General features: G+C 38.1%; 3 protein-coding genes across 4 annotated transcripts; all 3 read right to left on the reverse strand.

Annotated features, from left to right (window-relative positions):
- Positions 1-820: 820 nt before the first annotated feature.
- Positions 821-8505, reverse strand: LOC106923123 (CUB domain-containing protein 1-like). Of its 2 annotated transcripts, none has more exons than XM_088013920.1 (6): positions 7404-8505; positions 4825-5028; positions 4146-4484; positions 3705-4055; positions 2747-2834; positions 821-1475 (listed from the first exon to the last, which is right to left on the reverse strand). In XM_088013920.1, exons 1-6 carry the CDS (start codon positions 7474-7476, stop codon positions 1145-1147), a joined length of 1386 nt encoding a protein of 461 aa, XP_087870046.1. In that variant the 5' UTR covers positions 7477-8505; the 3' UTR covers positions 821-1144. The 2 variants fall into 2 exon arrangements, with proteins under 2 accessions (XP_087870046.1, XP_087870047.1); XM_088013921.1 differs by lacking the exon at positions 821-1475 and adding an exon at positions 1603-2114.
- A 2621-nt stretch (positions 8506-11126) lies between these two features.
- LOC106923114 (CUB domain-containing protein 1-like) lies at positions 11127-19975 on the reverse strand. Its single transcript, XM_088013698.1, has 7 exons — positions 19785-19975; positions 17849-18052; positions 16855-17199; positions 16416-16766; positions 14796-14883; positions 12432-12575; positions 11127-12345 (listed from the first exon to the last, which is right to left on the reverse strand). The coding sequence occupies exons 1-6, from the start codon at positions 19855-19857 to the stop codon at positions 12437-12439; spliced, it is 1200 nt and encodes a 399-aa protein (XP_087869824.1). The 5' UTR covers positions 19858-19975; the 3' UTR covers positions 11127-12345; positions 12432-12436.
- Positions 19976-21326: 1351 nt separating this feature from the next.
- Positions 21327-24574, reverse strand: tmem158 (transmembrane protein 158). Its single transcript, XM_014996005.2, has one exon. It carries the CDS (start codon positions 24243-24245, stop codon positions 23532-23534), a length of 714 nt encoding a protein of 237 aa, XP_014851491.2. The 5' UTR covers positions 24246-24574; the 3' UTR covers positions 21327-23531.
- Between the last annotated feature and the right edge of the window lie 1842 nt (positions 24575-26416).

Raw genomic sequence — 26416 nt, forward strand, 5'->3', positions numbered from 1 at the left:
CCTGTATCCATGGAGCTGTGGAGCTGAGCGCTCCCAAGTACATTCCTCGATAAACAACACCTCTATCGGACTTTGCCAGGAGGTTCAGCCACCTGGTTTCACGGCCCTCTGACGTAACCGCCTTCACTCATGTCTCTGTTTTGCACTTTGTTTTGTCTGAATGTTGCCATTTGCCTTAATGTGTCCTTTCCTCTTTTTCCTTTGGTTTGTTATTTTTGTTTGTATGTCCTTTTAACTCATTTAAAGTACTTTGAATTGCCTTGTTGCTGAAAATGTGCTATATAAATAAAATTACCTTACCTTCAGGTAACACTTTGTCTGCAGCAGATGTCCTCCAAGAAGAAAAACGGAAAGAAAGGTAAGACCTGGACATGCAGCGCAAGTATGCAAACTCTATGAACTTCTCCACATTTTTTCTGGTTGCAGCCACAAACTTGATTGTATTCATATTGGATTTAATGAGTTAGACCAACAAAGTGGAGTAAAAATGAAATAATCTCTCTATAAACAGTGGAATTTAATGGGAAGCACATCAGGCTTGACAATACCAATACCAATTATGTGTTACACTTTTTATCAACACAGATTGAGATTAATGTACTATGATAGTCCACTTCTAGGGCAATACCAGTTATCATGTTATCACTTTGCAATACTCTGCAAAGTGATCATCCTTATAATCTTAATAGGGTGTTAATGTTTTTGCAAAGCACTGCATTTAGTAGTAAAAGCAGCATCCTGTTTTATTGAAATGACAAAATAAACAATCTTACCAAACAACCTCCACCAATTGATTAAAAGTGAAAAAATACCATTCCAATGAGTAACTTAACATTTATTTACACTAGTTCAACATTTATTTACACTAGTTCACACAAGAAGAAAGAAATTAAAGGAAAGTTTGGTCATGTGGGATGAAACACATTAACGGCTGCAGTCAACTTTGAACTAAGCATTTTCTGTGGAGTGTCTTTAAAACACCACTGGAAAGAAAAAAAAAAACTCAGAGAAACAAAAGTAAAATAAAAAAGGTCAAGCAGATCCAGTGGAAAACCAAAAGCTGAACTGAATCATCTGCTCAGTCGTTTCCCTTCAGCCCTTGTGGTTGTGGAGTCGCAGGATGTTCCTCCTTGGTTTTTTGCTCTTAATCATCAGTGTTGTTGTCCACAATGAACTCCACGTAGCTGTTGGGAATCATGTGTTCTTGTTCAGACTGAAAGAGCGACACAGTGATGTCATTACCTCCTTTGTCACTGGTTGGTTTCTTTTCCAACCCAGGAAGGATCTCATACGACTCATACACGTCACAATCACCATTGTTTAGAAGGTGTGAGTAAACTAGTGATTCATCAATCGGGGTGTAAATATGGTAAACATCCTCGCTGCCTTCATTGTTGTTCCTGGGTCCTATCTGGATATTGGTGTTGCCTGGATTGTAGACTGACTCCCCTGTACGGCGATCTCGTGTCTTCTTCCTTTTAAAGAAAAAAAAAAAAAAAAAAAAGTTTGTTTTTCTAAGAGCTGAGTTTTTACTAGAACTTTGTGTTTCACTGATAATGATAGTCTTGTCAAAGAATCTTGGCCTCTGTTGTTGTTTCAGCATCTATTTTCTAAATGTATTTGTTCTCAGCTCTTCTGAAGTCATGTTAATACACCAAAAACTCAAACTTCTCAATGTGGAGCTACTGAATACTGATCAAAGAGCTACATGATCATTATTTAAATATTAACAAATAATTTAAACTTTGTGTGCAAATAGTTATTGATGTGCAAATCTATTCTTAATGAGCCGTGCTAAATAGAGCGTTACTTTAAGTGCTTTTAGTAAAATGGTAAATGGCTTGCACTTATGGCTTTATCAAGTCTATAGGACCCCAGAGCACCTTACGCTACATTCAGTCATTCACCCATTCACTCACACAGTGAAGCTACTGGATAGTAACCACAGCTGCTCTGAGGTAGTCTGACAGAAGTGAGGCTGCCATGCCCTGGCGCCACCGGGACTCTGACCACCACCAGCAGGAAAGAAGGGTGAAGCGTCTTGCCCAAGAACAGCGACAGAGGCAGACAGAGCGGGAATCGAACCAGTAACCCACAGATTGCAGGACAAATTCCTAAAGAGCAGAAGTTCTCATAAGGTGGTGCACAAGTTACCAAAATAGTACCAGCTAAGAAGGCCACTTTGTTAAACTGACAAAAGCAAATCACCAGCCCTCTTTGAACTTTGGGCTCTAAAGAATATTAGACCTAGAAGAAAAACTTGTAGAGGCAGCAAAATTGTTGAGACAAACGTCCGTTCTCCATGACCCTCGACATACAGCTAGAGCTACAATTGGTAAAATGGTTTAGATCAAAGTATATTCATGTTTCATGATAGCCCACCCAATGTTCAGAGCTAAGTCCAGTTATCTCTAGAATGACTGAACTGGAGCCAGTTTGAAAAGAAGTCAAAAATATTAGCTGCTAAATGAGGAAAGTTTGCAGACGGATATCTAAACACTTACAGCTGAGTACAAATCTGCACCACACTTTTTTAAATTCTGCATTTCTACTGACATTTGGTAGCGATGTATTATTTTTCTTCCAGTTGACAGATGGCACTTCACTTCTCAAATAAAATCCCCAAAACATACTTGAATCTTTGTGATTCAGCATGACAAAATGTGAAAAAGTTAAAGTGGCAAAGTGCATCTAAGCAGATCACATAAGATTTCTAATGAAAAAATAAATAAACTGAAGAACTCACCTAATTACAATGCAAACCACTAAAAGCACAGCGATGACAATGACGACCAGAGCAGCCAACACACCGACTATGGTATACAGGTGACTACCTAAAAGAGGAAAAACAAGAGAACAAATCCCAAATTTAATCAATGTTTTCTTTCTCCACCTTTGGTTAAAACTTCTGATGTCTTCAGGAAAATATACTGTTACCTCCCCTCTCATTGCTCCAGTTGTCAGACAATTAATAGAAAATTAATCAATTACTTATCTATACCCATATCTGCTGTATCTGGCAGAAAGGACAAAAAGATTCTGGCTATGAAAGAACCGAAAGAAAAGACATCTATAGCTTTAGCATCGGCACTGATTTTTGACATCTATAATGTTGAAACATCTTGACGCTGATTCAACTTTCAGAATTGTAATCCAAAATGATTACAAATCATTCAAATCATTTAGTCTAATTGAGTTTTAGTCTCCTTCTCTGATTTGGCACATGTCCTAGTAATTAATTATGTAAAGAAATTAATTTCCACATCTAGTGATCGTCAAGTTCTTGACATCTGCTACCTGATGTAGAAGGCAAGCACCTGTAAGACTTTGAATGAAAAAAGTAAAGGTCTGAATATAGGCTATTATTATGACAGTCATATGAAAAAATAAAGATGCACATGGCATTTTTTTTAACATTTATGTTTTCCCTTATCCAGTTTGTTAGTTCAATGGTAATCTGCACTTTGAACAGGGATGTGTACAGATTGAATAGCCATTATGGATAAAACACTGTTGATAGGAGCTGCAAATATTAACAGCTTTTAAAGTACTAAACAAAGTTTGCATCTACTTCAGAAAAAAATTAAAATGAGTCTCTGGGTTCAGGTCTACCAGACTTCCCCTTTAAAACAACAAACCATCTCTTATTCCCATTCTGAAACATTGACTGCATCATAACATTTGAAGTAATGTTGTACACAAACCTGGGGAAGCAGTCACTGTGAGATTCATGGAGAGTCCATCAGGACGTCTTGTGTCCATATGACAATTCCTCAGCCTGAGTGAGAAGCTTCCCTGTTTCTGTTCTGGCTGGACGTCACCAAGTCCAACAACCTGGCTACTTGTCCCTTCGTTTCTGTACGTAACTTCCACATTGTCCTTTAAACAAGTCGGCTGCTTCAGGTTCGGGAATTTAATTGCTGTTTTATAATTATAGGGGACCTGAAAATACCACTCCATCAGGTCATTGTTGGGAAAACTGTTTGGGTAGTTTGGTGTCAGCAGCGTTGAGGACAAAGAGCCTTCTTTTAATTTGACTGAAATTTTGGCCAGGGCTGTGAAAGAAAGAAAATTCACAAATATGTTACTGCGGGAGATACAGAAAAGAAAGACATTAAACAAAAACAAAAGACAATCTTACTTACTTGTTATTTTCTCCACCACAGACACATCAAACTGGCCTGTGCTTAGCGTCTGTCTTGCTGGGAGGTCCAGAGAGAAGCTCTCATGACCTCGGATCGTTACACTTCTGATGGTCCCATATGAGCAGAATTTCCCTAGGAGAATATTTGCTACTCGGAGAGTGTAGGTCTGTTTATTGATACAGCTGTCACTTGGAGCAACCTGAGTCAACCCTGTGTTAGCGAAGTTTATCTGGAATGATTTCTTTGAATCAGCCTCAAATTTCCAGGTGATTGTGCGATTGAAATTTGAGAGCCCAAAGTCAGAAAGGAGGTTGTGGCCACACGACGTTGAGGTGCATGCTGAGTAAAGAAATACATAGTTTAGAGACTAGTTTATAAATTCTAAATATATATTCATATAATTTTAGCTTTTATTGCAGTGGCACAATCTCATGCTGGAACCTCAGTCATTACTTTGAAAGAATAATGTTTTAACAAAAAGTAGAGCTTACATACAATCAAATTTTATCTATAAGAAAACATTTATTTATCATAAAATGTCACAATATTGTAGCAGTAAGAGAGAGATGTTTGATTTATTCTCAGGCTTGTTGCAAATCTCTATCAGACATACGAACACAAGCATCTTCATTTTTCAACATTTGAGATCAATAAAAGTTCATAAAATATTATGTTTTACCTATTTTGCGAACAATTTCCACCTTGAAAATATCTTCAGGTTTGGTGCAATCAAACTCCACATCAGTTTTGGTAACCAATGTGAGGCTGTTGTCACATTGTCGTGAGTAATTGTTAGATTTGCACACTTTACAACTGTTGGCTTTACTTTTGATGATGTTGATGGTGGTGCCTTGATCAGGAGATATTGGAAACTTCAGGTCTCCTGAAAACCATTAGGAAATGATAATTTAATCATAAGGTGAGGAAGGCTAAACAAGTCCAAAGTACACATACTATGCTCTGCAATATATGTGCATTACTGAGTCCTATGACAGGGCAGGTGGTTCTGCCAATTTATTGCTGCACATAATATAAAAAACACAACATTTTCACCAGCAACATATTGGAAAATAACAGAGCTGCTTTCCACACTTCATACTTCGTGTAACTTCAAGTCACAATAAAAGTATTCTCAATGCATTTTAAGTGACTTTGTAACTGAAGCCTAAAGTGTCAGCTAGGAATGGATTAATCACTCTCAATACAAGTTGTTCATTTGTGACAACCATCCCTACAATGAGGATGGTTGTCATACACTATATGGTTGAATTTCTTAATGAGAAAAATAGAGGAAAAAGGAGAATGGAGGGGGAAAAAACTTTTTAAGACAACTTTGTGTTTTAACAGGTTTAATTTAATATTTCAGTCATGTTTGTAGTAATATTTCAGTCTGGTTTGTATTTAATTTCATGCTATGCTATGAAGCACTTTGTGATATTTTCTTGTATGAAAATACTTTTTATCTATATGAATACAATTTACTTACTAATAGTATACTGCAGAACAATACAGCAGAACAGTTGCCCAACACAAGGCCTTGTTATTTCATTCACTAACTTGCTGACTGATATGAAAGTGGCTTTCCAGCTCTGGAGTCCTGACTACCTATATCAGGGGTGGTGAACAGGCCCAGAAGCTATTTATTTCATTTTTACCTCAGAGTGGCCAACTTTCTTTTATTCCTATTTCAATTTGATACAGTAGGGGCTCTTATACTTCCCGTATCTGTGTCTTCTGTGCCTCGCACTTTTTTCAGAAGTTATAATTGTTTATCTGTTGTTAACATGTTGTAACATGTTTTTCCAAGCCGCCTTTAAATGCAACATGGGCGCTATGACGTTTCCAAGTTCACCTTGCTGCAAAAAACAGAAAGGGGCGGTGACGGACCACAATGCAGTCTCATACCTTATCTGGAAATTAGACCATTGCACTCCGGAAATAAACGGGGCGCTATTTCCTTTTTTATCCGCGGTCTCACATTTTTATTTTCTTTTTAAATCTGTGATATATCTTCACCTTTAGGAAGGAGTTCCACTCTCAGCATGTATTTGAACTTCTCTTTCTTATTTGCTTCAGTGCAGCTCCCAGTTCTTAAATTCTGAGCTTTCTGTGTACTTCTAAATCTGCTCTTTATTGCATACTCAGGTCTGCTACTGCCTCTATGGGCAAGGAGGTGGTAAAACAACAAACATAATAACGTCATTATTTGTAGTTATGTAGTTGGTCTTTCAACCAAAATTCGAGAAGGTAGTAAGGTAAGACTGTGGTTAAAATATGATAAAATGAAGACAAGAAAAAATAAAATTAAAGTGTGACTACCACCCCTCTGAAAGCTGAACCTCACCCCCATCAAATTTTGGAAAATTCCAGAAAAGGGGATGGAGCCACAAGATGCATGTAGAATTTTTTTGTCGCTGTATTTATTGATTTTTTAGTGACTTTGAAAAAAAAAAAAAAAAAAAAAAAAAAACAGCAACGAGTGATAAATCTAATGACTCTTTTTCTGTTTTGCTGGAGACTTTTAGGGTGACACTATACATTTCAGCTGCAACATGTCTGTCTTGAGCGAACAGCGAGAGATACCACTGGCTGCCATTAGCTTCTCGGCTTCCTCAGCATTGCCGCCCGTCTCACACAGTCATCTGTTCAACACCATAACTTTACTAAGAGTCAGAGCAGAGCAACCCATCCACTCCATGTCCACATTGCAAATAAATCACACACTTACAAAGCTGAGTAACTCTATCAATCAATCATGGCAACTCCTGACGAGTTGTCACCGAAGAGGCCAGAAGTGAGACGGTTTTAGGTAAAAATAATACCAAACTAAAATATTGTCACAAAAATGTCAAAATTTGCATAGAAACATAAAGCTACAACCCTAAATGAACTATTAGACAGTTTGTTGGCAAAAAAGTTCATTTTGAGGTGAGTTTCACTGGAGTTCTGAGCAATTAACCAAGGCACTACAAACAACAAATGAAGCAAAAAAATGATAAAATATCGCTTCAATCTGGATCTCTACGCACTGCAGGCAGTTGAACCAAGAATAATTATACACATGACTCACGATAAACATCAAATACAGCTTAAAGAAAATAGGACAAGCAGAAAATGAAATTGTTCAGTTTGCATTACAAAACCTCAAGTTTGAATCTGTTAAGTTTTAATTTAATTTACAATAAGTGGCAGTAATTACAAAGTATGCCCGCCAGCTAAATTTAGTTATTACCTGCTGTTAAAATGTTATTTACTCACCAGAAATGATGGAGACAGCCGTCATAAAAAATAAAATATGCAAAGCGATTCTTTCTTGTTTATTAAAATACATAGTGTGTCTCTGCTAAAGTGATCCTGAACTTTATTGAAAGAAGTGAGCGCTTGTTTCATGTCATCGTCAGAAATCACATATCTTTGTTTCCTCCTCCAGGTGGAGCACAGGATGTTCCTTATAAGGCACCAGTAACTTGTTTTCCTTCCGAGCATACCTGGCAGGAACAGGAGGAGTTCAAGAGTAACTGATAAGGAAGTGGCCAACATGACAATTTCAGCAAGTATTTTCATTTGAAAATGACTAAGAAATAAAAGAAAGAAGAAGAAATAACAAAAAAAAAAGAAGAAAACATTGCTTCAGGATAAAGGATTTGTCCTGAAATGGGTGAATTTCTCAAGTATAAAAAAGTAATGATTTTAGACTTGTTTTGGATGACTTTCAGTCTGATATTCAGACTGAAAGTCTGAATATCAGAACAGTCGTTTTACGAACTGATCAAGGAGCTAAAGACGATCATGACTGGCTGTCATGAAAAGCACTGGAGGAAGGGAAGGTGAAAAAACAAAATGTTTTCAAGGTAGGAGGAGGAGCGTGTGAAAACAGGAAGAAAACATACAAACCCAAACTAAATTTGGTAAATTAATTCTATGACAACAAATTTTTATTTTTTTCTATGACTACATCACCTAGAGAGCTAAACATGGAGATGATTAATCTACTTTAAGGACGGGCTCTAAAAAAAATAATGGGTTGTGATTTTTATAAGCTGTAAATTCTATGTAAAGCACACAAAAAATCACATCTCTCTGAAATACCATAAAATATTCTGAGGCATCATTCTATGCTTTTTTTTTTTAGGAAAGACTCTAATATTATTAAAACTGAAGAGAGTTAACAAAAAAAATGATTAAATGCAATTCTGAAAGAAAACCTGAACCAGAACGTGTTTAGCCAAACAGATATGTGTTTGCTTTTAACTCAGCATTTGATGGAGTTGAATAAGGAAAATAAGCAACATGAACTAATGCTGGTACTATTCCTGATTTCATTCCCTGGAATTGCTTTAGTTGCATGCTGTCTTTACAGTAAAACACCCTCCTTCTGCATTTACAGGAATCCTGGATCTCTATGACACGTGATGGGCAAACTGTCACTGAGCCCAGAGACTGACTGACTGATAAACACTATTGTACCTTGACATACATGATTCACTGTCACAAAAAGTGGAAAGACAGGTTGGGTAAACAACAAACCAATCACAAAGGTAGGAGAAGCGTATGAAGATAGGGAGAAGGGACAGGGGCCATGTTTTAGTTTTTGTATATTTGCAAAGGGAATAAAATGAAGTTCATCCACAATATAAAGCATTTAAGTCCAACTGAATGCTTTACATAATTAAAATTTATATTATTAATAGGCCAGGATGGATTATGAAACATGTCATCAGAAAAAGCAAGACAAAAGTAAAAAGAACTGACACAAACTGTATTTTAGAAACCTATAAAACAGATGCTTTTTTTTCCCCTTTGAAGAAACAAGATAACCAAGTGAACAAGTGATTTTTGACATCATCTGAACACAACATTAAATTTGTTTTCATAAAAATACTTTTTTCTTGTTGACAAGAAAAATAACAGCAACCTGCTTACTTTGTCAAACCTTTTTGCATACAGAAACTATCTTGCGATATTAAAGTGTCTCTTTTACTTACAATTCCACTGTTTTTCTAAAAAAAATATTTACCAAGCAGAAAGCTGAGCACGCTGAAAAACACTGTAATAGAATAATTGTAATAACAGAGTTAAGCCTTGAACAAACTGATTTAAAACACAGAAAAAGAGTCAGAGAAAACTAGTAGGCTAAAGGATTTAAATATTTATTTCAATAAAAGTTTGAAACATTAATACAAATAAACAGATATATTAGACTTTTAGAAATGTAACAATATAATAATTAAAACCTTTTTTTATAACTAACATGTATTTATAATGGTTTTATTAAATAATAAATGTTACAGGCTGGAATCCTCGTTCCAGCCTGCAGCTCCGGATCCTAGCGGTACACCTCTCCGTGCTCAGATGAGCTCACCAGCAAGTAGGTCTCTGGCTGGACTGCAATTCCCACGATCTCTGAACCCCTCTTACCTGTCTTATCTCCACCCAGAGATCCAGAACCACGCAGACGAGCACCAGTTCCGGACCTCCTTGTACATACCTGTTAGAACTGTATTTAATAAATCACCATAACCTTTACCCGTCTCCAGAGTGTCTTCTGCGCATGTGGTTTTGACAAATTAATCTCAACATGACACTAGAAACATGATATTTTGTGATCTTTGAAACATGAAACCTTGTTTGTTTACGGTCCAAAAATAATTTACATGAGCTGCAAATTGAAAACTGAATCAGGCAGACAGAGCAAGTCTGGACAGATGCTTAGCCTACTAAACACAGACTCATCTTTCATCAGTGTACAATAATTCTAGGTTTTAGTTTATTCATTTCATGATGAACCTCATTTAAGGTTTTGACCCAAAAATAAAGTTTTAAAATCAAGTTTCTTTGTGTGTTTTTACAATTGGGTTCAAATATTAAAAAAATATTTTGTTTATGTGGTGTATTTTTCAAGTTGACCTAAATAAGTTGGCCTTACTGATAAAGGCCTAAATTGTTCTAATCAAATGTCAGGATGTAAGTCCTATGAAGTGGTCTCAAGCAAAAACAAATAATACCTTAGAATAGCTCTATATATTTTTTTAATTTTCTGAAACTGAGTAATGCTTTGACGTCTATCCACAGTGTAGGATTGTTCTGTATAGAACTGAATTGTCCAGGTTTTGTAATCTTCAAGCTGGAGCCCAGGTTAGATGGTCTCTGACCAAAGGGAGAATACTGAAATTTCTCCTGTTTTTTAGTTTTCACTAACAAGACTGCCACAATCAGAGTTTATATGTTATAAAATTTGTCTTTGGGGAACAATAGTCATGTCCTGGTTTGAACAGTCTATGTGGCATGATTTATCAAACTTGATCCAGTTTGAAAATTAGTTCAGTGATGTCAGAACAAACCTCAAAATATTTTTTTTCTTATTTGTTTTTTAACAAACTGAATCAACATTAAAACAATCAGACACCGTTTTACATAATATGTATTTAGTGTTTTTGCATAATACAGGTTTTACAAAATTTTGTAGAATATGTCATAAAGCTAGAATAAATGTCTATATTATGTGATTTTGTAAAATAAGCCTTAAAATTACTCATTACATTTGACAAAGTTTTCACAAATCTCAACTTCAGCACATTCAGTCTCATTTGTCATTAAATTTCTAGTTGTATTAGGATCTGAACTTTAACTGAGTTGCATGAAAGTAATGCACAGCATTCAATTATGAGGGATAGAAAAAAAATCTGGAAACAAAATAATCTGAGCTGTTTCATTGTTTTTCTTTCTCCACTTCTTATGTTCTCTTCACAATCTTGCGCTACTTTACTCTCTAGCTCTGGTCTGAGCTTTGGACTGTGAGGTTTGTGGCACATTCCTGTGCAACATTGTTGTTGTTCCATATACCACAATACGAGAGCGCCCCCTGTCTACCAAACGGTGTAGTTCAGTCTGACCTCCCTCTGTTCCTTCCTGCTGTTTGCATTCGAGTCTCTGCAGTTTAGAGAGGGGATTAACACAACAACCACAATAAAATGACACTCCTTGCAAATGTGTAAAAATAGGATTTATTTTTCTTAGCAAAAATCCTGAAAGTTTGAACAAATTGTCTGGGAGAAAGGGACAGTTAATTTCTTTGATTTGGCACAACCTAACAAAACAAGGCCAAACTACCAGCTACTCCAAGTGAAAAATAGAAAAGAAAACCCTGCTAATCTGATCCAACAAATAGATTAATCAAAACATTACATGGGTGGTGCCAACCTGCTTATCTAGGGTGTTTAACAGAAAGAAACCTAAGTGAGGAAAATGTACCGGGCACCTCAACCTTACCTAGTCTACCAACTCCCAGCACAAACCTTTACACACAGCAAACCAAACAGCAAGACAAGTATCAGCCAGTCAGGTGGAGAATCTCACAGCCCTAGTGCTTCATTGAGTCCTGATTGGCTCCTCACCAATCCACAAGCCAGTCATGGCAAATTGGCCCCAGCTTTCATCCTACATGTGGCGAAAACAAGAAACAAAAAGGAGGAGGGGAAAAGAGCAGTTTGACTAAATACACCTTACGTTGGTTGCCATTCGCCAATAAAACTCCAAAGAAGCAGAAGAAGAAGAAGAAGAAGAAGAAGAAGCAGAAGAAGCAGAAGAAGAAGAAGAAGAAGAAGAAGAACACTTTTGGCAGACATGTAACAGGCAGCAGGAGTCTACCTCTAGGGCAAAACCAGTTATGTTTTAAAAGTACAATACTCTGAAAAGTGATCATACAATGTTAATGGGGTGTTATATGGCACAAAACTAAAAATCTTACAAAACAACCTCCACCATTTGGCTAAAGATTAATGCAATCTCATAAGCAAAAAAAAACTCCACACCTGTGAGTAACTTGAGATATATTTAGACTAGAAGAAAGAAATTAAAGGTAAAGTTTGGTCATGTGAGATAAAACATATTAACAGCTGCAGTCAACTTTGAACACAAATGGTGTCCTAAAAAAATAACTACAACCCCCCCCCCCCCCAAAAAAAAAAAAACTCAGAGAAACACAAATGCCAAGATTGAGACACATGTTGAAGAAGTAAAATCAAAAAAGGTCAAGAAGGTCCAAAAGCTGAACTGAATCATCTGCTCAGTTGTTTCCCTTCAGCCCTTGTGGTTGTGGAGTCGCAGGATGTTCCTCCTTGGTTTTTTGCTCTTAATCATCAGTGTTGTTGTCCACAATAAACTCCACGTAGCTGTTTGGAATCATGTGTTCTTGTTCAGACTGGAAGAACGACACGGTGATGTCATCACCTCCTTTGTCACTGATTGGTTTCCTTTTTAAATCAGGGAGGAACTCTTACGACTCACACAGGTCAAACACCATCTTGCTTTTGTAGAAGGTGTGAGTAAACCAGTGATTCATCATTTGAGGGTTTCTTGGGTCTTGTCTGGAGATTGGTGTTGTCTGGATTGTAGATTGACTCCTCTGCATGAAGATCTCTTTTCTTCTTCCTATTAACAGAAAAAAAACAAGAAAAAACTGAGTTTGTTTTTCTAAGAGCTGAGTTTTACTAGAACTTTGTGTTTCACTGATAATGACAATCTTGTTAAAGAATCTTGGTCTCTTTGTTGTTTCAGCAACTATTTTCTAAATGTAATTGGTCCCTTTATCTTCTGAGGTCATGTTAATACACCAAAAACTCAAATTTCCACTTTCTCTAATTCTATGGCCTCTCTAGAAACTTTTAAATGATGTCCGGACCAAAGCATTTCTCTAAACACCCTGGAGAGGACACACAACATTTGAGTAATCACATCTTAATAAGAACCAACTTCTTTACACATGAAAATGTGTTTCCCTACAGTAGATTTAATTTGCTCCACACAGGTACCACAATACTTCTCAATGTGGAGCTACTGGATACTGGTCAAAGGGCTACATGATCATTATTTAAATATTCAACAAATAATTTAAACTTTATGTGTGCAAATCTATTCTTAATGTTAACATGTGTAACAATGTGTATTGAAAATGGAAGATGGCATACATGACAGGACATAGCAGTCCTCCTAAACTAACAGGCTGTGCAAGGAGAACATTAATCAGAGTCGCAGCCAAGAGGCCAGCAGTAACTCTGCAGTAACTTCTACCACAGCTCAAGTAGAAGAATCTAAGAACTTCCTATAACTTTCTTTTTGCTGCTCTTCCATAAAGCCGAGTTAAATAGAGTACACAACTCCTAGCTTTCCACATTTTGACTTGTGGAAAGTTTTCCACAAGTCAAAATGAGGGACATAGTAATCATTTAGAGATGATGTTCTGAGGGAACTGCTTCACAAAACCAGGCTAGCAGATTAAGCCGGGATCATAACACACTCATGAAGTTAACCACAGTTTAAACTAATTAGTGCGATATATGCAGGGACCTCCTAAGTTATTAGTGCAAGTCATTTGTACTAAAATGTTACATTGTAGTCAACATTTTAATCATATACTTCCAGATAATGCAAATTGTATCAAATCTTAACGTTTTCGTGTTTTTTCTGTATAAATATCGATTAGATGTGGGATAAAAAAGAGAAACATGAATGAATCTGTCTTCCACCGTTTCCATCTTCCATTCATTTTGCTCAAATAAACAACTTTAAATCTGTTTAACTGAACAAGTATCATTATGACATTTAGTTAAGGATGGTTTGGAAATGTGTATTTCTGGGCTACTTATGCATTCAGTCAATCCACTATTATTTGCTATTTTAGCAGCAGTTTTCTTTCTTTAGTAAGTGCTTCAATTCCTCATAATCCTCCATTAAAAACGGCTTTTTGTTTGATGTGATGTATTACTTGTACAGTGTAGCATTAGTGGATTGATCTCATAATCTCTTGAACAAAGCTGTAGACGCACATTCACCCAAATTACTTAAGCTTGGCTCAACATAGCTGCGCCTCCTGAGCCTGGTTTGGCCTTTGAAACAGATAAAACCAGAATGAACTGCTGGTAATATGTCAAGTCTGGTTTTATTTCTTATCCTGGGTTTCTTAATCCTACTTTGGTGGAACAGCCCTCTGGTCAGATGAGACCAAAACAGTTTTCTTTTTTTTTACCCACGTGTAAAACTAACACCGCACATCACTCTGAACACACCATCTGCGTTTCCCCAACAGAAACAAGGAGAATGATTAGAGTTGATGAGAAGATGGAAGGAGCCTAATACATGTTAGACCTAGAAGAAAAACCTGTCAGAGGCAGCGAAATAGTTGAGAAAGAGACAAAGGGTCTTTCTCCATGACCCTTGACCTATGACTAGAGCTACAATTAAATGGTTTAGATCAAAGCATATTCATGTTTTGTGATAGCCCATCCAAAGCCCAGAGCTAAATCCAGTTATCTCCAGCATGACCGAAATAAAGCCAGTTTGTAAAGCAGGATGAGCAAAAATATTAGCTGCTAAATGAGGAAAGTTGGCAGAAGGATACCTAAAGGCTTACAGGTGACTACAAATGTGCACCACACTTTTCTACATTCTGCCCTTCTGCAAACATTTGAAAACCATCTATCATTTTTCTTCCAGATAACATCTTTGCACTACACTTTATCTATCCATCAAATAAAATCCCCCAAAACATGCAATGTATTGTGATTTATCATGACAAAATGTGAAAAAGTTAAACTAGTGCGTCTAAGCAGGTCACATAAGGTTTATAAGGAAAAACTAAGCTGAAGACCTCACCTCGTCACAATGAAAACCACCAACAGCACAATGAGGATAATGATGTTCACAGCAGCCAACACACCGACACTGGTAAACCGTTGAGATTCTAGAAGAGGGGGGAAAAAAAGGACAAATCCCACATTTAATCATTGTTTTCTTTCATCACCTTTGCTTAAAACTTCTGAACATCAGGAAAATGTTCTCTTTTCTCCTCCCCCCCCCATTGCTCCTGTTTTCATCTGTTAGGAAGAAAATGAATAGAAAATGAATCAATGACTTATCTATATCAATAACTGATTAATCTTGCAGAGAGAACAAAAAGACCCCGGATATGAAAGAACCAAAACAGAGCATATCTGTAGCTTTGACATTCCAGATGTTTTTTCTATCATTTTATCTCAATATAAAACAGAAATCAGTCACTCAGGCCACAGCAAGAGTTAGGAACCGTAACTGGCCTCATATTGAATGATCTGATGGAAAACGTAATGACCAGAAATTATTTTTAGTCTGATTTTGATGACTTAAGTATAAAGTGCCATGTAAATATATTTATATCCCCTTGAACATTTCAAGACGGTAAAGACAATGACACAACTGCACACTACTCAAAGAATCAGAGAGGACTTCAGTCCAGCACCCCAAACAATCTGACTGTTATGGAGGAGGAGACAGAAAAAGTCTGTAGTTAAAACAAAAGAGACAAAAGAAGTCACATAAAGGACACAGCAAGCATGACGAAGACTTGCTGTGTTCTGGCTTTGTGGCTAAGTGTTGTGGCAGCATCATGATGTGGGGATCAGGGAAGCTGGTCAGAGTTGATGGGAAGATGGATGGAGCTAAACACAATGGAGGAAGAAAACCTGGAGGCTGTAAGGCCAGATTCAGGCAGAGATTCAATCTCCAACAACCTTAAAATGCAGCTCAGAACCACAATTGAACGGTTTTGATCAAGCAAATTCATGTTAGACTGGACTAGTCAAAGTCCAGAAGTAATTCCTACTCAGTATCTTGGAAAGGACTTGAAAACTGCTCTTTACAGACAGATGGCAGTAAAATGTAAAAATGTCTGTCTTGATGTTTGTAGGATCACATAAAACCTTTGCTTAGTGTATTTTAGTAGTAATTAAATTGTATTAAAGCACAGTTTAAAGTGTACTAAGTGTACTTTCGCATACTTTTTTGGAAAAATTGAAGTTACACTTAGTATACTTTAAGTATATTGCTTTTTATGTAATAAGTAAAGGCATGGATTTAGGCTATTCTAAAAAGGAAAAATAGTACATGACTATTTTTCTTTTATGAGTTCCCCTAAAATGTTTGTCAATTTAATTGTACGGGATGTTTAATGATTGAAAGTGTTAGGAAAAGTGAAACTTATGATAAGAAATCATAGATGATTGCAGGATTGAACCTGCAAACATCTATGATGACATTTCTTGTCATCATAGAAAAAAAGGCTGATGGTAGGAGCTGCAAATACTAACAACTTTTAAAGTACTACACAAAGTCTGTATCAAAGTCTCTGGGTTCAGGTCTACCAGACTTCCCCTTTAAAACAACAAACCAGCTCCTATTCCCATTGTAACATGCAACATTCACTGCATCATAACATTTGAAGCAATGTTCTACACAAACCTGGGAAAGCAGTCACCGTGAGGCTCATGGAGAGTCCATCAGGACGTTGTGTGTCCATATGACAATTCTTCAGCCTGAGTGAGAAGCTTCCCTGTTTCTGTACTGGCTGATCACCACGAAGAAGAACATCCTTGCTACTTGTCACTTTGTTTCTAAACTCCACATATGTCTTGTCCTTTAAACAAGTCGGATTCTTCGGGATTGAAAACTTAATTGCCGTCTTGTAATTATTGGGGATGTGAAAATACCACTCCATCAGCTCTGCGTTGGGAAAACTGTCTGGGTAGTTTGGTGTCAGCAGCGTTGAGGACAACAAACCTTTTTGTAGTGTGACTGAAATTTTGGCAAAGGCTGTGAAAGAAAGAAAATACACACAGCTGGTACTGTGGAAGATACACAAAAGATGTTTAACAAAAACAGAAAATATAATGATACTAACTTGGTATTCTCTCCACTGCTGACACTAAAAACACGTCAGAACTTGGCTCCTGTCCTGCTGGGAGGTGCAGAGAGAAGCTGCCTTGACTCTGGATCGTTGCACTCCTGATGGTCCCAGATGAGCAGAATTTCCCTAGGAGAACATTTGCTGCTCGGAGAGTGTAGGTGTGTTTATTAGCACAGCTGACGCCTGGAGCAATCTGATTCAACCTTGTGTTAGCAAATTTGATCTGAAATGATTTTTGTGAATCAGCCTCAATTTTCCAGATGAACTTGCGGTCGAATGGCAAAAAATCTGAGAATCCAATGTAAGGATTGATGAGGCCACAAAGCTCCAAGTTACATGCTGAGAAAAGAAAGAGACAATTTTATAATTTAGAAAAATATATCCATGTAAATTTAGCTTTTATTACAGAGCCATCTTCTCACACTAGAAGCTCAACCCTTGATTTGAAAGAATTGGTTCAACAGAGAAAAAGGATAAAGTTTTTAACTAAAGTGGGAAATATGTACAGGTCATTTTTACCAAGAGGAAAGTATTTATTCTTTCATAACATTTCACAATGTTGTAGCATTAAGAGAGAGATCTTTGATCATTTCTTGATTGTTTCCTTGCAGATGCTACCAGATTTTCTTTCTTTCTTCTCAAAATCTCCTGGTATTTCAACCAGTTCATGGTGCCAGGCTCTCCATCCAGGTCATCAGGGATTTTAGAAGAAAAGCAGGCCCACAGAATGATGGATCCCTAATGATAGATCTGCTTGTGCCTGAAAATCTCATCTAAAGCGTTTGGTTCAATTTAAAGTTTTAATAAACACTTCATATTTCTGTCTGTGATGGTAGGAGAGAAAAAGTTCCTCTTTTGCCAATATAATTAACAAAGTAATTAATTACATTAGTTGAAATTTACTCTCGATATTAAAAATCTCAATCTCAATTATCTGCATTTCTCAACATTTGAGATCAACTAAAGTAAATAAAATGTTATGTTTTACCTATTTGGTGAACAATTTCCACCGTGAAAAAATCCTGAGGTTTGGTGCAATTAAACTCCAGATCTGTTCTGTTAACCAATGTGAGGCTGTTGTAACATTGTCGTTGGTTATTGTTGGATGTGCACACTTTGCAGCTGCTGGCTTTACTGTTGATGATGTTGATGATGCTGCCATCTAAAGGAAATGCAGTCAAAGTCAGGCTTCCTGGAAAACATCAGGAAATGAAAGAGAGGAGGGTTGAACAAATTTAAAACACAGATATTAAAAATGCTCTGCAATATTTGTGCATTACTGTGAGTCATGACAGGGCAGGACTGTTCTGCTGAGTTATTGTTGCACATAAACGTTGGTTTTCACACTTCTTACTTCATGTAACTTCAAATTACAACAAAAGTGACATCAATGGATTGTATCTTGTTGTGTAATTGAAGCCTACAGTGTCAGCACCAAAGATTTTCATTTGTGACAACCAATACTACAAGAAAGATTATCACACATTATGGGGTTGAATTCCCTAACGAGAAAAAATAGAGGACGAAGGAGAATTGAGAAAAAAAAAAATTACTTTTTAAGACAACTTTGTGTTTTAACAGGATTAATTTAACATTTCAGCTTCACTGTAAAACATTTGAGCTAAAATTAGTTATATCTGCTAGTCTTTAATTAATTTTTTTTTGCAAGTTTTTGATTTTGAAGCAAAATGTGTGAGTTTGTGAAAGATAAACCTAAAGCCGTAAGTTGTGTTAACTTTTTAATAATTTTGTCAAACCTCCAAGAGTTGAATAAACTAGAATTTTTAAGCTAGCAAAGGAGTGGGAACTGTTTCCCAGTGTACTTAGTGGTATGTTTTTGTATCCTGTGTGGGATATAAGTGAATGAACAAATTTGAACAAATTAGCCATGTAACCCCTAAAAAGGTGAGTTTTATTTAGCAGATTAATTAAAATAAATACAGATTTGACACCTTTATTGAGACACACAAGAGTGGAATGTTTTACAGTCAGTGTCTGATGAATATGGTCTCTGCTCATGGTTTGCAATTCCCTGCCTTTTTTCTATTAATACCATAATAGTTTAAGGCATCACAGATAAGAGGGCCTGTATCGTAGAAAATGTGATATCACCGTCTGTATCCCTTGTATATTTTCGCCAAATATTGCCCTATACTGAGATGAATCTCCACCAGTAGCTCAGAGAACAAACGGATTATGTGAAAAAGGTTATTTCGTTGTTATCTCTTTATTTCTCCAAATTAGCAGGAGGATGCTAATTTGGCAATTTGGTTTGAACCAACCAGGCCCATTACCTGCATTACTCAACTCACTCTGTCTGGGGGAAGAAAACCGTGCCAAGTTTTTTATTTTATTTTATTTTTTTTTGCCTTTCGCTGGTTTGCTGTCATGATTCTAACACACACCAGTGTGCCGCTCCGCAAAGCAGCAGCAGGTCCTCGGTGCCGCACAGGTAAAACCGGCTCGACCGCCTTAAAACTCATGTTGCGTTTAAAGACAGCTCGGAAAAACACGTTACAACATGTTAACAGTGGTTTAACAGTTTTACTGCCTGAAAAAAGAGCGGGAGACGCACACTTCTGATACGGGAAGTGTGGGAGCCCCTACCGTATCAAATCGAGGTAGGATTAATATAAAGCTGGCCACTCTGAGGTAAAAATGAAAGCAAGAAATAGCTTCCAGTCGTGGGTGGGGGCTCGGCTGACTCTGTGGGCGGCCAATGCTTCCCAATGCCCGCCCATGCTGCAGGTGTTCTTATTCACACACAAACACAAAACGTAAAATACAGCTTAAAGAAAACAGTACAAGCAGAACATGAAATCGTTCACTTGAGCTACCTTGATGCTTTAAAGCATCTTTAGTAATTACAAAGCAAGCCCGCCAGCTAAATTTAGTTATCTGCTGTTAAAATGTTATTTTCTCACCAGAAACGATGGAGACGGCCGTGATAAAAAGTAAAATCTGCAGAGATGTTCCTTCTGATTTATTAAAATACATATTGTGTATTTTAATAAGATGATCCTGAGCTTAATTGAAAGCAGTGAGAGCTTGTTTCATGGCTTGTTATCGTCAGGAGTCACAGATCTTTGCTTCCTAGTCCAGGTGTAGCGCAGGATGTTCCTTATAAGGCTTGTTTTCCTTCCGAACTTACATGGCAGGAACAGGAAGAGAATGTGACTGCAGACAGGTAAGGAAGTGACCAAGGTGACAATTTCGGCAAGCATTTTTATTTGGAAAATTTTATATATATATATATATAAAAAGAAAAAAAGAAAAAATTATTCTGACTTTAATGATTTTACACCTGTGTTGGATGTCTATTTAATTTCCTAAAAAAAAAAAAAAAAAGTCTCGTCAGACGTCCAGACATTGAGCTGCTGTTGGTTGTCATGGTTAAACATCCAAATAAAATAGAGGACCTTCATAGAGATGATGTGGTCCTATTGGCTTCATCAGAATGTGATCTGCAGCTCTCGCTGGAGCGGTTCGCGGCCGAGTGTGAAGTGGCCGGGATGAGGCTCAGTGCCTCCAAATCCGAGGCCATAGTCTTGAGCCGGAAAAGGGTAGAGTGTTTTCTCCGGGTCAAGGGGGTCGTCCTGCCTCAAATGGAGGAGTTTAAGTATCTGGGGATCTTGTTCGCTAATGAGGGAAGAAGGGAGCGGGAGATCGACAGGTGGATTGGTGCAGCGTCTGTCGTGAAGCGGGGGCTTTACCGGTCTGTCGTGGTGAAGAGAGAGCTGAGTCAAAAAGTGAAGCTCTCGATTTACCGGTCGATCTACGTTCCCACCCTCATTTATGGTCATGAGCTTTGGGTCATGACCGAAAGAACGAGATTGCGGATACAAGCAGCCGAAATGGGTTTCCTCCGCAGGGTGGCTGGGCTCTCCCTTAGAGATAGGGTGAGAAGCTCGGTCATCCGGGAGGGACTCAGAGTAGAGCCGCTCCTCCTCCGCGTCGAGAGGAGCCAGTTGAGGTTGCTCAGGCATCTGGTAAGGATGCCTCCTGGACGCCTCCCTGGTGAGGTGTTCCTGGCATGTCCCACCGGGAGGAGGTCCCGGGAAAGACCCAGGACACGCTGGAGGGACTATGTCTCTCGGCTGGCCTGGGAACGCCTTGGGGTTCTCCCGGAGGAGCTGGAAGAAGTGGCTGGGGAGAGGGAAGTCTGGGGCTCCCTTCTGAAGCTGCTGCCCCCACGACCTGACCCCGAATAAGCGGCAGAAAATGGATGGATGGATGGATGGATGGATGGATGGATGGATGGATGGATGGATGGATGAATGTTTTTTAAAAAAAAAAAAACAGCAGCCTGCTCACTTTGTTAAACCTTTTTGCATACAGAAACTATCTTATGATTAACTGGATTATATATATATAATATATATATATATATAAGAATAATTGTAATAACAGAGTTAAGCCTTGAACAAACTGATTTACAACACAGAAAGGGAGTCAGACAAAACTAGTAGGCTAAAGGATTTAAATATTTATTTCATTAAAAGTTTGAAACATTAATGCAAATAAACAGATATATTAGACCTTTAGAAATGTAATAATATGATAATTAAAACTTTTTTTTATAACTAACATGTATTTATAATGGTTTTATTAAATAATAAATGTTACAGAGCTTGATTATAGGTTAAGTATCCCACAGTGACAGCACACTTTAATGTTCAGTTTCCTGTGCAAAAGTCCTAAATTTGATATTATAAGGCAAAAACAGTCTAAAAAGATTAAAAACTATACAAACACCATTTAAAGATAGAAGGTGGCACAGTTTACGCTGACATTATCTAGGAAGGCTTATAAGGGTGTACAAAACACATTGGTGTTGGTCCCAGTATAGATTACCATTGGCTATTATAATTAGACTTTACCTTGGTTTGTCCTAAAGAGGAGGAGTCTAAAGGGACAAGATCAACCCAAACCTCTGAGGGTCTCCACATTCATTTACTGAATGGCTACAGTTATAGTATAGGCAGCACAGGCTATATTCATATATTAAAGTTTGTTTTTTCAACACACTGAAGTCAGCGTCCGACTGCACTTGGCTGGGCTATTTTACTGCATTTAACAAGTCAGGAATACCTTTGATCTACTCTAGTTGGAAACTTAAAATCTTAGACTGGTCAGATTTGAACTGGATTGTTTTACATCTATCAAATACAATTTGTGAAAAATCTCAAATGTACCTTTTTTTCACCCTAGAACACCTTATATAGGCTACAGCTAGAAAATTGCACCACCAAGAGAGCTCAGACTTTTACAGCATTATTCTGCACTAAAGGACAGATACTTTGTTATCAGTGAAACTTTTCTTCAAACCTTTTACAGAAGAAAAACTTTGTAGCATCTTACATTACAGATCCAGCTTTATGATTACATACCTAGACAGTTGAACATGAATACAACTATGCTGCTCTAAAGATATAATCTAGGAACATAATATGTTGGGATCTTTGGAACATGAAACCTTATTTGTTTACGGTCCAAAAATAATTTGCATGAGCTCCAACTTGAATATTGGATCACACAGACAGAGAAAGCATGGACTCGTCCAGGCTCGTCGGTCGTCAGTGTATAGTAATTATAGGTTTTAATTGTTTAATTTCATAATGAACCTCATTTAAAGTGATACTGAGCCAAAACGAAGCTTTAAAATCAAGTTTTTTTAAAGTTGTTTTTACAACTGGGTTCACATATCATAAAACATATTTTATTCAGATGTGAGCTGTTTAAGTGGTGTACTTTTCAACTTTTCAACTAAATAAGTTGGTCTTATGGGGAAAAAAAAGCCTTCAATTGACTCTTTTTGGAGTCTTAGCAAATTTGAATCAGAAATTACACATAGTGCAACCATTAATGTAAAAATGTTCGATAAAATGTCAGGAAGGAAGTCATGTAAAGTGGTCTCAAGCAAAATACATAAATAAATAAAACAAAAATAAAACAAAACCTTACAACAGCTCTATATTTTCTGCATTTTCTGAAACCGAGTTTCAGAAAATCCTCCTATCATACACTGTCTATCAGCAGTGTAGGGTTGTTCTCTATAGGATTTAATTGTCCAGGTTTTGTAATCTTCACGCTGGAGCCCAGGTTAGATGGTCTCTGAGCAAAAAAAGGAGAGAAATGTCTCTTTTTTTTTTTTTAGAGACATACAACTAGGACTGCAAAACCACAGCTTATATGTTCATAAAATTTGTCTTAGAATAGTCATGTCCTGGTTTGAGCTGTCTATGTGGCATAATTTATCAAACGTGATCCAGTTTGAAAATTAGCTTAGTGATGTCAAAACAAACCCCAAAATAGTTTCTTTTCTTTATTTTTATTTTTATTTTTTGTTTAAACTGAATCAACCAATCAGAAATTATGTTTTACATAATCTGTATTTAATGTTTTTTTTAATGAATTAAATACAGGCTTCGTAAAGCTAGAATAATCGTCTTGGTCGTGTGATTTGTGAGGGGTTCTCGTGTAAAATAAGCCTTAAAATTGCTCATCCATGACATTTCACAAAGGTTTCACAAATCCCAACTTGTATTTGATAGACTGCAATAAATATAAAATAATCTTGGTGGAATTTGACCATCCTTATTATTCAGATTTATGACGGCAGGGGTCGTTAAATGCAGCGGAATAGCCCTTTAGTGTCGTGGGTTTCTCAGTTATCTGGGTCTCCTCTGCTCCATACCGTTAGGCAGAAACCCTGCAATGATCGGTACCGGCCATATGAGAGCAGCAACACTCCACACGATGATGACCAGAGTCATGAAACAAGCCACAAGTGTCGACTCGATGGGCTTCCTGTTCAGCCTCCAACTTTTGTCCCCCCTCAGCTCGTCCAGGCTGAAATCCACGCAGCAGAAAGCCACCTGGTCCCCGCTCTGCTGTCCCCTCGACCTGCCCTGGCCGAAGCGGCGGTACCGGGACATCCCGCAACCCACGCACAGCCTCATCTCCTGCTGACCCCCGGTGACCCCGAGGTGCTCGATCACCACGGGTGAGATGGCCCGGTTGAAGGAGGCGGAGAAGAACGCCCTGCCGTGGTTGTTGGTGGTGTAGACGAGCACGTCACACTGGAAGCCGAAGCTGCTGTCCCAGCGGGCCACCAGCGAGGTGGGCAGCAGCCTGTGGACCGTCACGTTGCACTGGGACTGCGCGGGAGCGAGGCTCTGCAGCGGGGATGCTTCGGGCGAGGCGTCGCTCTCCTCCACGGACCTCTTGGAGAAGCGCACGTCCACCTCCTGGTTGGCCAGGAACCTGTTGGAGGAGTTGATGGGCGGCAGGAGGAGGTCCTCGTCGCTCCAGCCTCGGCATGGCGGGAGAAGTGCGGCCACCGCGGTCAGAGCCAGCAGGAGGGTCCCGGAGCTGTTCAACATGGCACAAGGCGCGTCTCTCCGGCTCGCATGGTGCTTCGAAGAGCCTCGGACGGCAGGCGGGAAGGAAGGGCAGCTTGCAGAAACACTTAACGCGTGTGATTTCTTTTTAAATAAACGGAGATCCCAGAGGAGAAATTCATTCGCAACGAACCCGTCCAACTCTCGCCATATGCGCACATCCTTCCTCCCTGGAAATATCTTTTCCCGCTGTCTGGCTCTCCAAACCCAGCTCTGTGCGCTCTGAGCTCGGCTCTGCCACTTCAGGTGTGAGCACTGAGCACCAAAACACTGGGGAATGGTGTGGGGAGAGTCTCCAGTGCGCAGGGACAGCAGAGACGAGCGCAACACACGCCGTCCGCTTAATGACGCTGACCTGCTTTTAGAAACTTCCTGGCGGCAGGAGACCCTAATTCCTGATAGAAAAAGCAATTCATCTCAGTCTGCTGTCAGAGCCAATGGAACTGTTGCTCCATATTAGCCAGTTTATCAGCTCAAACCAGCTTTTATAGGATTGGGGGGAAACGAGCTTAGTTAGAGAAGTCCTTGAAGTCCGTCTGTGCACAGTTTCGTCCTCAATTTATCAAAGCCACTCCAGAATAATACCAGATAATTCAAACCCCCTCAAACTTTAGCTGTCACCACAAACATCAACACATTTCATATTTGTACACCAACGTAAGAAAGTAATTGTCAAGTGGAGCAAAAATGCTTGCTTTGCAGGGTATTTTACAAATAAAAATCTGTGGCATGCACCTCATCCCCCTGAGTCACAGGAACACATTTTTCTGCTAGGGACTAAAATATTTGCAAAAATTTCTTTACCAACCAAATCAAGTTAATTCAGATTGAATAGAGAGCATCTGCGAGCATGAACTTTAAATTTGCCACATATTCAAAGATGTATTGGGGTCTGGACTTTAATTGAGCCATATTAGCACATGGATATGCTTTAACCCAGTCTGTTGTAGATCTAGTAGTTCTAGTAGTAGGACAACTACTACTAGAGTAGTTGGAAAACCCAAAGATACATCTTTGGGTTGCTTTTCTCTGCAGCATGGTACTGCCGGCACTATTTTTCAATATGAAAATTGTAATGTGTGACTTGTGAGGTGAATTTATTACCCTGAATTTCATTTCAGTCTAGGAAAGAGAGTTAAAAACCAAGCATCATTTTCACCCAACATCGCAATCAAGAGCTACTTTCTGATGATCCATCACACCGAATTCTAATAAAACACACTGAGTGGTGTGGATAATGTAAAAATATCTGCTGGGTATGAATACTTTTGCAGGGCACTTTAGTGGTTCTGTGAAGTTGCCAAAGATGGCAGAAATGTCAGATTCAGTGGTGACTTTTCTGATAAGGTCACACCAACGAATATGCCTGGTGTTTCATTTGAGTAATTGCTCAAAACATAAGAAGATAATCCGCGTGCCATGCAGAGAAGCTTAACCTCCGACCCTTTCTTTATTCTGGATAAATTTGGTTTGCTGAGCTTCAGAAGTACATGAAAGTTTCTAAGGGAAAACTGTGCAGCTTTCACGCAATCCACCCTAAAAATAAAAGACTTAGCAGTTTTTTTCTGTACAGTTAAGGAGAAAAACAAAGTAAGTGTTTCATTAATTTGCAAATCTCAACAAACACTGGCAGAACATTATTCACTACTGGAGAAATGTTTTTCTTAAGGCAACATCTTGCATTACATATTTGAACATTATCAATTTACTGCAATGTACAGTAAATTGATCTAAAACAACCTTGCTATCATTGGTGATAGTGTGCTGCTGCCAGTTTTGTTAAAAAGAGTCATTGTTTAACTCACCACTGAATAAATATACATTTTCACTATGAAATTATGCTGCTGCATCAAAAACAAGTTTATTTTAAGGATTTTTATTTATGTTTAACAGATGTGCAGACATCTTTGGAGAGCCCTGAAATGTAGGTGACCTGAAAAGACCATGCTCATTTGTTTTTACATGTTATATGACACAAATCTGAGAGCCATACGTTTGGTCGCAGTTATTTAAAAAAAAAAAAAAAAACATCTTTGTTTTTCTTTTTTCCTGGCATTTTCAAAAAAAAAGAAAAAGAAAGTCATTTGTTTATAATCCCTTGTGTGTTCACCTGCTCTCTGCTCACAAGCTTTGTTTATGCCTGTGCTTGTCTT

This window comes from Poecilia mexicana, unplaced genomic scaffold (genome assembly GCF_051168715.1).
Source record: "Poecilia mexicana isolate PSO_F unplaced genomic scaffold, ASM5116871v1 scaffold_16, whole genome shotgun sequence".
Classification (NCBI taxonomy): domain Eukaryota; kingdom Metazoa; phylum Chordata; class Actinopteri; order Cyprinodontiformes; family Poeciliidae; genus Poecilia; species Poecilia mexicana.